Source organism: Lutjanus erythropterus, chromosome 22 (assembly GCF_056507025.1).
Source record: "Lutjanus erythropterus isolate fLutEry1 chromosome 22, fLutEry1.hap2, whole genome shotgun sequence".
Classification (NCBI taxonomy): domain Eukaryota; kingdom Metazoa; phylum Chordata; class Actinopteri; order Lutjaniformes; family Lutjanidae; genus Lutjanus; species Lutjanus erythropterus.
This window is the reverse complement of record NC_139338.1, coordinates 25,529,471-25,542,114: the sequence shown is the minus strand read 5'-3', so window position 1 is coordinate 25,542,114 and position 12,644 is coordinate 25,529,471. Positions and strand designations below refer to the sequence as shown.

The following is a 12,644-nucleotide window of genomic DNA, read 5'->3' as shown; positions in this document are numbered from 1 at the left end:
GTCCTCTCTATGTTGCAAAGAAGATCAAACTTTTGAAGATGGTTAAAAGATGTTGTCATAAAAGTGACATAGCCTATAGTCACATCTTGAGTTAGCTAATGCTAGCAAATGTGGGCCAGCTAGCTGACTAATTAATCGTTAGCAAGCTAATTGCATCTGATAGGTAATGTTAGCAACAAAACTAGCTAACTAGCAAGCTAATCTACATCAATCATTATCCAGCTAGTTAGCTAGCATTTGGCTAACACTAGCAGATTAGATGTTAGATGTTACATTATTCTAATAAAGTTGACTGAGGCTCTGTTATTGGAGTGCAAAGCAACAAGGGGCGGGGCTTAGAGAGGGTCAGTTGTAACACTGTGTTAATAAATTAATATATATTTCCCTATTGTTAAATCTACTGCAAGGAACTTTCATAATTTGGAGCCCCCCTGTGGACAAAAGTGGTGGTGTTTCCACCATGATAACCACAAAATATAACCTCAAAAATTAAATTATTTGAAGAAAAATCGCGCAGAAATAGCCAATTTTCTTGCTAAAGGTCTCATTAACATTTGTATGTCATATAGAAGCATCAGTCACAAATTGAGAATATTGTAAAGTCAGTTAAAAAGTCCTTGTTGCAGCTTTAAGTCTTGTTTTTCATTGTTACAACTGCCCCCAACAGCTGTAACTTATTGCATTAAATTGCATATTATTGTCTTGTCCTTATCAGTGGACAAACATTAATTGCAGCCTATTATGAATTAGTGCACATACACGTTGCTAAATCAAAAGATGAAGTGTATTTCAAGCAGTTTGTCAGTTATGAAGAAAAATGTAAAAAATGTTATACTTGTCCCCGGTCTCCCCTACATAATTGAAAGAATGCGTGTGTATTGAACGCATCTGCGTCCATAATGACTCCTAATGGTTAAAGACACGGCTCAGTCCGCGGCTGAGGAGCCCTAACAGTTAAAGATCAGCTGCAGCGCTCTGCGCCACGCCTCCCCGGCTCGGCACCTGGTCCTCACACAGTCCGTCAGTCAGTCGCGCTGTTGCGGAGCGGATTTCCAGACAGGACCGGGGCGGAAGAAAAAAGCGGCAGAAAAAAAAAAGCGAATGGGGGAGCTGGAGAGGAGAATGTGACAACTGCTGGATGCGGACAGAGTGTGTGTTGGTGCGGCTGGCTACACTGCCTTTGGGGAGGCCTCGGCTCTTGCACCTGTCCCTCTCCGTCTCCGCGGCCAGCAGGCGCAGTTCGGGCGAGAGCGACGCTCCTTTATTTATCAGGCACACTCACACACACGGGATACAGTACGCACACACACACACACACACACACACAGGGCAGGCAGGCAACATGACTTCATCCTACAATCTGGATTTTCTGCCCGATATGATGGTGGAGAGCCGCCTGCTTGTTCCCGGAGACAGAATGTGAGTTATTCCTCTTTTCGCCTGTGCTTTTATGTTTTTTTGAAATGTTATTTCACTCCTCCTGAAAAGCAGCTGTCCGATGTGGAAATGTTGCTCCGCTGCTGGAGATGTGACTGGAATCGGGGTCACAATTAACGCTGTGCCTGCACCTCTGTGTGATTGTGTTAGTTCTGGCTTGTTGTTATTAATATCCGTCGATAAATTGCGCGGGGATCGCAGGAGCGCCCGCGGCTGTTATCAGCTATAGACAGGATGGTGATGAATGAACGCCATTATGGGGAATTAATGCCACCGCCGCGAATAAACCTGCGCTTTTATGAAGCTCTATTATCCGCTGCATGTCGTCAAATTGTCTTAGAGACTCACGTTCCCCGTCTTCCGCGCAGGAGAGGAGGGGAAGTTGCTTTGATTTTGCAGGCAGCCGCCCAGTTTAATGTCTCCGGGTCTTGCTGGGCTGGGAGCCGCTGGGTTCGGGACTGTGCAGCCGGCTGGGAGCGCACCACGCTGAGCCACATAAAGACCACAGAGTCGATCTCTCTATTCTCGCCTGTTTGGGTAGAGAAGGAGAGGAGGGGGGGGAGAAAAAGCGCAGGGTGGAAGACAGGAGTCACATGAGAGTGATTTAAGAAAGCATTTGCAGAGAAATCCAGGAGAGGAGAAGCAGCACAGAGGCTTTTTTTTGAGAGCATGCAGGAATGCATGGATGACTGCTATCCCGTGTGTCTCAATTGGATTTGCTGTAATTCAGTTAAACTCCGGAATTTCTAGCGCAGGGACAAAGGGAGGTTTTCATCCCGACATCATGGTCATGCGTTTTCTTTTTTTTTTCCACAGTGCATGTCCCACTTATGTCCCCTCAGCTCACAGAGCCGAGTTGTTGATGGATCATGTTCCTCTTCTTTTTTTTTTCTCCCCCAGTAGAGAAAATATATAGGAGTTCATTCCTTTCATCTTATGAAGGTCTTTCTTCTTTTGTGCAGTCTTTACAGTGCATGTTCGGATGTTGCACTTAACTTCTGGTGACTCATGGTGTAAAACGATAGAGCTAAAGTAATGAAGTGTGAATGTATGTGTGTGTGTGTTTGGGTGTGTGTGTGTGTGTGTGGGAGGTGTTATGAAAAGCAGATTTAGTAGACTCATTATGCAGGACATTTTAGGATACTGTACAAATATCACAAGACTTATGAAATCATGCAGCAGCTGGAGGTGAACAAATGTTTCTGCATTAGATGCTCTGGATTTGACTGAGGCTGAAAATGCTGTTTTCACTGTAAACTCACTGATCATACCACGTTTTTATGATTGGTTTATTGTTTCAGATATTTTTCAAGCAAATATGTCAAATATTTCATGGTTTTCTTTGTCATTTTTGACAGTAAATGAAGAGTCCTTGGGTCTTTTGACTGTCAGTTGGACAAATGAAGCAATTTTTCACTACAAATTGATTAATCCTGAAAATAACTGACATATTAATTCATAATGGAAAGAATCGATAGTTGCAACTCTAGATCAAACTATAAAATGGTGAAGAAATGTTGTAGTTACATCATGGACACATAAGTAAAACCCTACATGGATCAAGAGTCTCAAACTGTTACAAATCCTAACTATAATAAAGAAAAGTATAGATTATAATTATTTTCTCGTTTAATCCACTAGTTTTAACCGCAAAATGTCAGAAAATTATGAAAAATGTTGATCAGCGTTTCCCAAAGAACAAGGTAACATCCTCAAATGTCTTGTTTCGTCCACGACCTGAAGACATTTAGGTTACTGTCATAAAAGAGGACAGAAAGCAGGAACTTCTTTAAAAAAACCTCTGACTGATTAATAGATCATCCAAATAGTTAATTTATAGTTGGTTGATTGATTAACGGAATAATGTTTGCAGCTCTAAGGCTGGAAATGGAAATACTTTTTTTATATATATAATGCATGCATATTCTAAAAAGAGAAATATAATCATTAGCTAGCCTGTAAAATTTCCATCTAGAACCATTTAGGGACTGTAAAACCACTATTAGGCAAAGTACCTCAGGCTAACTACAATTCACTATAAGAATAAAGCAGAAGGATAATACAATTGCCATGGCGTGTAGTTAAGCCTAATGGACGCCTGTTGGGACAGACTTCTTTTCAACATGCTTCCATAATAAGATTTAAGGTCTATGTTTGGTTTGCAGCAGGGTGAAGGAGTGAATGAAGGAGCGGAGTGCGTGCAAATGTGCAGCGCTTATAACAAAATTTAAAAATATAGTTGTGTCGAAGCTTGTGTCACAGCTGATCCAAAGTATTCAAAGACTGAAGCGAAAACAAACTTAGTCAAACTTAGTTGTGTTACACACCCGTGTCTGTTTCCAGGGCAACGTTTGCGTCACTTATAGTCAAACTGCGACGCCTCATAGTTCTTTAACAAAGCAAACAAAAATGGCTCGTACAGTAATAATCACTCAGGCTACAACTAATGATGATTTTCATTATTGTCACTACTAATCGTTTAGTTTCTAAAGTGTCCAAAAATTGTGAGAAATGGCCCAAATAATGTCTTCAAGTTGTTTCTTTTTTTAAACCGACATTTACTGTCATGAATGACGAAGAAAAGCTGAAGCTCTTTACAGCCTGAACCAGCAAATTTTTGACATTAATACTTGAAAAGTGACTGAAAGGATTTCTCGATTATCAAACCATCTTTTGGTTGATTAATGGACAAATCAACTTATCGCTGCAGCTCTTAAAATCACATATAGCGCTGTAAAGTAGCTGTATGTTTACCACTGAGTATTACAGATGCAGTATGAATTACTATCATAACCCTATAGAAATATTATAAAATATAAAGTTAAAAAAATGCTGTGTTGAAGGTTTGATGTTGAAGACCTCTCGTCTCAGATTGGATATCTGCATCTTTGCCAACTTTGGTTGAAGCTTTACAGTATTTTAAAAGTGCCGTAATCAAATACGGTTTTAAGAATCGTGTGCTGGAAATTTTATCATGAAACTAGCAGTCGTTTTACACCTATTTGTCCTTTCCGTCCTCCGCTGTGATTGGACGGCTGGGTAAAAAGTGACCACGGCATGGAGACTTACCCAAAGTTGAACATTTTTCAGCTTTTGGCAACCAGTACAAAATGGCAAACCTGCAGCCCTGAATAGATGCTCAGCGCTCGGTAATGCCGCTGCTGTTTGTAGCGTAGTGAAAATATGCTCGGCTCCCGTTGCAAACAATTTGAAAAAATATGCTGGTCTCAGGAACAAAACCACTCTGGTGGACACAGAACTCTAAGAACCACGAACATGCTCTGCTGTCTGTGGTCCCCAACCTGCTTCTTTTTACACAAACCAAAAAAAAAAATAGGTTGGGACCCTCTGCTCTGAATCACCGTTATAAAGAGATTTACTCCAGAATTACTCATATTCCCGTAGCCACCATGATGATATAAGGCCGGGGCGTGCACTTTACCCCGCGGAGTCTCCCTCCATTGACTCTCCATGTAGTCTATTACCCAGATGCTCCAGTGATGAGCCGGCTCTCTCATTAATCAGTGTCATCAGCTCTGACGGCGTGGGCCCCGTGTACAACCGGCGGGGGTGGACGCGGAAGCCATCATACTCCCAGCCACCCTTCTCTTCCTCTCCTGTGATGAGTCTTGCATCACCAGTTGCTGGTATATCTGCCCCGGAGTGAGGGATTTATGAATTATGTGTGTCGCCGGCATTAGACAGGCCTATCTTTGCCCTCTTACCCAGCCGGTGAGGAGGCGGACAGGTTGAACGGGATAGCGCTTATGGAGATGACACTTTATATTTACGTGAACACGCCTCTCGAGCCGGGGCTATTTAGCTGGCAAGAGGTGCTCTTGGTGATCTTTTGATTTAGTTTGAACAGCAGTATTTTCCTGCATGAATGTAAAAATTTGCATTCAGGCCATCCCCTTAACTTCCTTCCGCAAGATTTTTCTAAATTCTCTCTTTTCCTGATCCCTTACGAGAGCGTCTGGGTCTGGAATTGGCTGCGTTCCCCCTCTTTCAGGCCTTGCCGCTTCCTGTAGCGACTCCCCCGTTGACGCTGACAGCCCCTGACAACATCAGACTTGACAAATATTAGCTGAGATCATATGAGAACTAAGTGGAACTAACAGTCTAATCTCTCTCCATCCAGTCCTATCAGGGCTGGAAAACATGAAAAGGGGGTAAAGTGAAAGAATCAGGAAAAATGGAGCAGGACCTCTGCCCTTTGCTTTCCACTCTCGCTCCAACCCTGAAGCCTGGACTCGGGTCGCTCTCTGGGAAATATGTGACCCCCCTCACCTCCTTCGACTTCCCATCTGGTACGAAACTATAAGGTTCTTCAGGGTCGATCGCACTTCGAGGCTGCAGGAGAGACAGTATTTAGCTTGAGTGCACACATGCCTCATGACTGAAAACATAGCCAACGTTCGAGAACACAAGGTTGCTAACTTTGACAAGTACACTGTGTGCAGACAGACTCGCAATAATGCTTGAAAATGCCACATTCTCGCCAAGTGTGTACACAACCCTCCGCCTACAGAGGACGACCCGTAGCTCCTCTCAAAGGGAGAATGTATATCTGACCGCGCCGCCCACTCATCCCTTCACTTCCCCTTCCTGAACCCCCTCCAAGGCTCAAAGAACACAAATCATGAACCCAACAGCTGAAAGGGTCCTGTGACAGACAACATAGGCTTCTCATGAGAAACATATATGAGCGCCTGTGCGTTCAGATGAGAGGATGGTCAGACCGCAGAGGTTTAGAGGGAGGGGGGGTGGTAACTGTGGTAGGCTGATTCCACCCCTGATACTTGCTGGAAATCATTTTATGTGCATTTGAACGTTTTACACGCACTCATCAAAGCTTCTGAGGCACCATTTGATCAAAACCCACCATGCAACTTCAATAAAACCCATGAAAATAGTTTAGAATCTGATACATTAGAGACACTTCAAAGGAAATTGCAATCTGGTGATCACAAGAATCGCGCAATCAGACATTGGCTGCTGTATTTCAGCACAAAATACGGTCAAATTTGCAGGTTTTTCCAGTCAATACTATATATCTAAAATAATGTTGTTCATTATGAGCATAAATCAGCCCTCAGACTTCCAAAAAGTTGGATTCCAGGACTTTCCAGGATGTTTTAAGCATTAACTGCATGTTACACTCAACTCAAATCCATCTGATAAAAAGAAAAACATCACTTCCTCACCCCTGCATTAATTTATTCCAGAAGTGCTGACGTTTCAGTCACAAGGACCTTTCTCTAGTCTTTGTCTTCAGGTCCTTGTGACCGAAATGTCTGCGCTTTTTAAATAAATCACCACAGAGGTGATAAATGCATGCAGGAATTGTTTTGAAATGGATTTTTTGGAGACTTGGACAGGAAATTGCAATCTGGTGATTGCAACAATTGCGAAATCAGACCTTCCCTGCAGTAATTCAGCAAAAAAAAAAGGTGGTCAAATTGGAAGAGTATTTGTGCATTTTTCCAGTCACGCTATATGTTAAAATAATGTTTTTCATCGTGGGTGTTGGCCCTCTTCCACTCCCAAAGAGTGGGATTGCAAGAACATTAATGCCTTCAAGACTTTATTTCCCCCAATTTTTTAAATGTATGCTACACTCGTCACAACTTCTAAAGCACCTTTTGATCAAAACCCACCAACAAAAACTTCAATAAAACCCATGAAAATAATTTAAGATTGGATATTTTACCAGTATTTCAAAGGAAATTGGAATCCAGTCATCAGAGGAATTGCAAAAATCAGATGTTCACTTTAGTATTTCAGCAAAAAATATGGTGAGATTTTTCTAATCAGCACCATATAAAATATTGTTCATAATGGGTCCTGGTCAAACAAACCAGCCTTTGTCCACTTCCAAAAACCGTAAAACATTAATGCATCCAGGACTTTGTTTCCCCTGATTATTTTCAGTTTGATCATTTTAAGCATTAACTGCATGTTACACTCATCAAAGCCTCTGAAACACCATTGGATCAAAACCCACCAAACAACTTCAATAAATCCCATGAAAACGACTTAATATTGGATATTTTATAAATATCTCAAAGGAAATTGCAATCTGGTGATCACTAGAATTGCAAAATCGGACGTTCCCTGCAGCACCAAACCAAAAACACAGTCAAATAGAAAGAGTTTTCCAGTCAACACAATATGTCTAAAATAATGTTGTTCATAATGGGTCCTGGTCAAACAAAATCAGCTGTTGCCCACTTCAGAAAAGTCGGACTTCAAAAACATTAACGCTTAACAATTTTCACTTCACAGGCAGAGTTTAGCTTGAGGTCCTGCAAAACGATCCTGTGCATTGACTGTAAGCAGCTGCGCAACGCATTCTGGTAAAGAAGCGGGGTGTTTCAAGAGAAAGGGCGCTGCACTGGCTGCTCCCTATTTGCTGTGTCACTGTATGCAAATCACAGGCGTCTGGCGTCAACTGTATCGATAACATGTTTTCAGAAACATTTTGGTGAAGTATTATCGTAATATAGAGTTGCAATTAATCAGTTACTAAATTATCAGCAACTATTTTGTTTATCCATTAACTTACGATTATTTTTTTAAAGAAAGAGTCAATTTCCTGCGTTTGCAGGCGCTTTGTTTAGAATATTTTCTGGTTTATATACTCCTTTATGAAAGAAAACTAAATATCTTTGTGTTGTGGACAAAACAAGACATTTGAGGACGCTATCTCAGGCTTTGGGAAACACCAAGAGACATTTTTCACCATTTTCTGACACTTTATAGACCAAAAAACTCTGTATCATAGCACAGAAGGATGAAAACTGCATGTATTTTTCTCGAAAGACACTAAAGATGCAGTTATTTCTGACTGCAATAACCACCAAAAGTTCTGCAAGATCCTAGCGGTTCAGATCGATTCAGGTTAAGAGCTTCACAGTCAATTCCTGTAAGTATCGATCAGCTGCAGATTAAACAAGTAATCAAACAAAAACCGCATCTGAACCATTATGTAAAAGGTAGATAACGCTTTCTGGGTAATTTATGGCCAGTACAGATGATCGCTCTGATACGTCAGACTAATCCTAGAAGTGGAAAAAGAAGAAGAAGAAGGAGAAGAAGAAGAAGAAGAAGAAAGCAGGGTGAAAATTGACATGGGCAGAGTGGGAGCGGAGATTTGCAGGGGGAAAGGTGTGAAAAAGGGAGGAGGAGGAGCAGTGATGATTTGACAGCATATGACTCCCTGGACAGGCAGCTGGTTGGATTTGAATTGTGTCTTATCTGATGTGGAGATTAAGGGAAAATGAGAGGAAAAAAAAGAGAATCAGTAGTGCTGGTGGTGGTTTTATCTTTTCTCCCAAGCAACAGACAGGGGCCTTTTCATTCTACACTGTGAGGATGACACACAGACACACACACACACACACACACACACACACACGCATGTAAAGGAATGAGCAGAAATGCATCAGCAACAGTGGAAGAAGCCCTCCGTCATTTCTCCTATGACTGTTTTTGTTCATAATATTGTTATTTAGGCGGGAAACACGTACAGTATGTGTGATGTATGATGTGATGGAGTCGTCTTCACGCATCACCGGCTGCAACGTTGTTTTATGTCGCTTTCTCTCAATGTGTGTGCACGCGTGTGTATGTGCGGTGTCATAATGATGAATGTCTTTGCTCTGCCGGGGCTCAGGAGCAGTTGTCTGAGGCTGACACCGCCGTGTGTAGGTGGTGATGTATCACGACCGTGTGTCTGAGGTCTCGGCGTGGATGTGTGGGTGTGTACGGCAGGGGTGTGGTTGTCTGTGAGCAGGTACGTGTGTGGTGACATGATGGGGTCAACAAGCGTTTTTATATGTCATAATTGTGTGGAGAGGTGTAGGTGTGTGTGTGGGCCTGAACAGGCGTTTTGCTTCCTGTGTTGGTGTGTGTGCTTTGTAGATAAACAACACAAGAACACAGCTGTATTTAGCAGCACCATTTATTACATTAACATCCTCCACCAAATTCACTTGATTTAGATAATGTCAACGTTTAAATTTACTCAATACTCTCCCAAAATTTGTCACAAAGTTTGCACCTTTGACAGCAATCCATCATTGCAGACTTCATTATTCCAAATTAGAGAAAGTTATCAGGCTAGCTAACACAGTGGCTACTAAAGTTGCAGTATGTGTAACCAACTGTTCTTAAATAAGCTCTGTTTTGAGTTAGCAAGCTAACTAGTCTGCTTGTGCAATAATGAGTAATATGGCTAGCAAGCTTGCTAACTTCTGCCCAATTCCTGACTTCTGCTTCCAGCTAGCATCTGAACATTTTCTCACATTTCTCACAGGGTTTCTCTTGATAAACTTGCTGTAAAGAAGAAAATGTGTTCCTGGGTTTGTCTGTCGTCCGTCCTCCATTCTAAGCTAAAAAGATATATTCTGAATGAAAAGTAAAACAGTGATCGGTTTGTTAGCATTCAAGAACTACAGCTCCCATTTAGTCTTGGCTTCAACTCATAGGATATCTTGTTAAATATAAACAAAATATTTTGTATTAGGTTAGCTAAAGTAACAATTGCCCAGTAGTGCATAGCTAGCTTAGCATCATTTTATCAGCAGGTTGGAGAGACCTACAGAGGAGCAAAACATGTGACATGCATTGTTGGTAAATTAAACTTCAGCAAAGTTCAGCAAACTCATCATTCTTATCAACAAAAGCTTGAAGTTCAGTTGTTTGTTCTTCTTTTAGAGAAAATATACCATCCAGTTTGCTCAATGCTGTTGACTACAGACAGAAACCATTCTAATTTAGCAACACTCATGTTTAGGAAAATGCCTCAAAGGCTAATAATGCTGCGCTCCTCTGCACAGTCATCGTATCAAATATGAGCTTGCAGATTTGGCTGTTTCCCAAGCTAACACACAGCTGAGAATATCAACGGAAAATGTTAGGTTTCAACCATATGATGCAGCTAACCAAATAGGCTAATTGTTAATTTTTCTGCTCCTAACATGGACAGAAAACCTCAGTAACATGTTTTTCTTTACAGCTTTGTTTTGGGTTAGTAAGCTAAATAGCTTAATTTGCTTAGCAAGCTAGCTAACTTATGATGAAATCTAAAGAGAGGCACACTAATATTTGAATTTTAGCATTCAGCGCAGAGGTGGATGTCCATTTAGCGTATAATATGGACAGAAAACCCCAGGAACAAGTTTTTGTCTTTTCAGAAAGTCAGATTTAAAACCAGCTTTGAGTAAAGTCAGTAAATTACAGATGCTCCTGCACACAGAGGAGTTTTGTTCTTCTGCTTCTGACTGTGACCAGACCTTCCGGTTCAACACACCAGCAGAAGTAGTCAAGGTAGGGCATCCTGGGATGTGTTGACTTGGAGAGTGATTGTGCAAAAATTGCCGCCTTTGTGGAGATCTGACAATGCCGTTGTGTTTAACCTCATTGCACTTGTGGCTGAACATGTATCTCTGAGTGTGTATAGCCTCCAACTAACTGATCTTGCGATTGTCTCATTATTCCTTTCAATCTGTCAGCAGTGTTGCAGTCAAGGCTTACATTACTCTTGTCTCTTTTCTTTGGCGCTTTCCATCTTTAAACCATTTAATTGATTTGACTCTCTGAGAATGGTTGGGTTAGCTGTAGCCTCTCTGTCTATCTCCCTTGGTTCTTGCTCCTACGGTGCAATTTTACATTAGTCTCCATCTCTTTGGTTTACTTATTCAAGTCAAGTACACATTCACACAACAGCAGCACGGATCCGCACACACTTTCACACACTTTACCTTATGAATTGAGCTGTGCAAAAGCGAGTATTTTGTGTGCAATTGTATGTGTGAGTAAGAGGGCGTTGTGTGCGTCTGTGCGAGTCTTCTGTTTTCTGAGGGGAGTATTTCATCACTTGGCCTTGAAACGAACGAAGCATGCACATGCTTTCAGTGCTGCATACACACATTTGCCACCCACATAAATACGCAGAATACACATCACGTGATGCGTACACACTCAGGCAAACACAAACAGTCCCCACGTTGTTCACATCATGTCCCTGGGCTGTAGTGACGGGCAGAAAAATAACTGAATCCTGAGAGACTGAGAGAACACAATGATGATCTCTCTTCCCCTCTTGGTTTATGTATATCTCTTCTCTGCACCACCCTTTCCTCTCTCCATCTTCTTCCCTCCTTCCTTTCTTTCTTTCCTCTCATTCTCAATAGTCAGCCATTGCATTTGTACTGTGCAGTGGCATTACTCTGCCTTGCCAGAGGGAGAGCTTACCTCATGCATGTCTCAGTAGATTTTTTTTTTCTACCCCTTCTTCTCCCCCCCATCCCTCGCTTTATCCCTCTTTGGCCTGTATCTTCCTCTCTTTCTTCTCTGCACTCCCACTCGCTCCCTCTTTCTCCATTCAAGCGTGCTAAATGCTTTACCTCTGTCAACTCTTGAGTCTGAGAGGAGCTCATTATTGTGGAGAAGGAGAGGAATTTGGATTAGGAGCAACATTCGTGGACTGAGGCTCTTGTTCAGCTAAAAGAGCCATCAGAATTACAGAGAGGGATAGACTTACCTGCATTAGTTGGCGGTATTATTCACTAGTCGCCAGGGTGGAGGGTTTTACTGTGATTTTTAAATTATTACTTCCCAGAAATATATTGCTCTTTTCCAGAGAAAACGTGATTTCTCGCCACAAGTTAAGTTTGATTTTAAACAGAAAGATGAACAATTGATTGAATGATTTTACTCTTTTTCTTCTGTTAGTCTTTGATATATGTTTATAATATATAATATTATATTATATTTAATATATATTGAGAGCACTATCTTGTAGTTATGTGGCTACCTGATCATCATCATGGTGATGGTTTTACTTTATAATCGCATGCATTGGCAGAGAAGGAAAATCAATTGCATGCAGCCATTTAACGTGTCATTTTGATGGTTTTGAAGCATTGTTTTCAAGCTGCAACATTGGCACCATCCATTATTGCGACAGCCTGTTTTTCTGAAACCCCGAACACAAAATGTCTCACTGGTCTGAAAGCCCATTTGTTAGACAGTTCAACTCTGTGACCACCTCTGGCCTTCAAACTTTTCTCGTATGCAAAATGCACCCACTGATCTTTTGCATAGAGTTGTTGGGCTGGTTAGCTTGCATGAGTGCAACTGTTGGACCACGTGACAGTTGGCCCCGGTGACATTAGACAGCACAGAAACTTCAAGGCTCC

At 41.6% G+C, this 12,644-nt stretch overlaps 1 protein-coding gene across 12 annotated transcripts in view; it reads left to right on the top strand.

The window, feature by feature from the left end:
• celf2 (cugbp, Elav-like family member 2) overlaps positions 1-12,644 on the top strand; it is a 281,076-nt gene that overhangs the window by 95,813 nt on the left and 172,619 nt on the right. For 11 of the 12 annotated variants that reach the window (XM_084710971.1, XM_084710983.1, XM_084710982.1 and 8 more), the window contains exon 1: positions 1,001-1,419. The exons of the other annotated variant lie outside the window; for it this stretch is intronic. In XM_084710971.1, coding sequence (XP_084567097.1) covers positions 1,139-1,419 — 281 coding nt within the window. In that variant the 5' untranslated portion in view covers positions 1,001-1,138. Of the gene's footprint in view, positions 1-1,000; positions 1,420-12,644 lie in introns of those variants that run through there. 12 annotated transcript variants of the gene reach the window in all.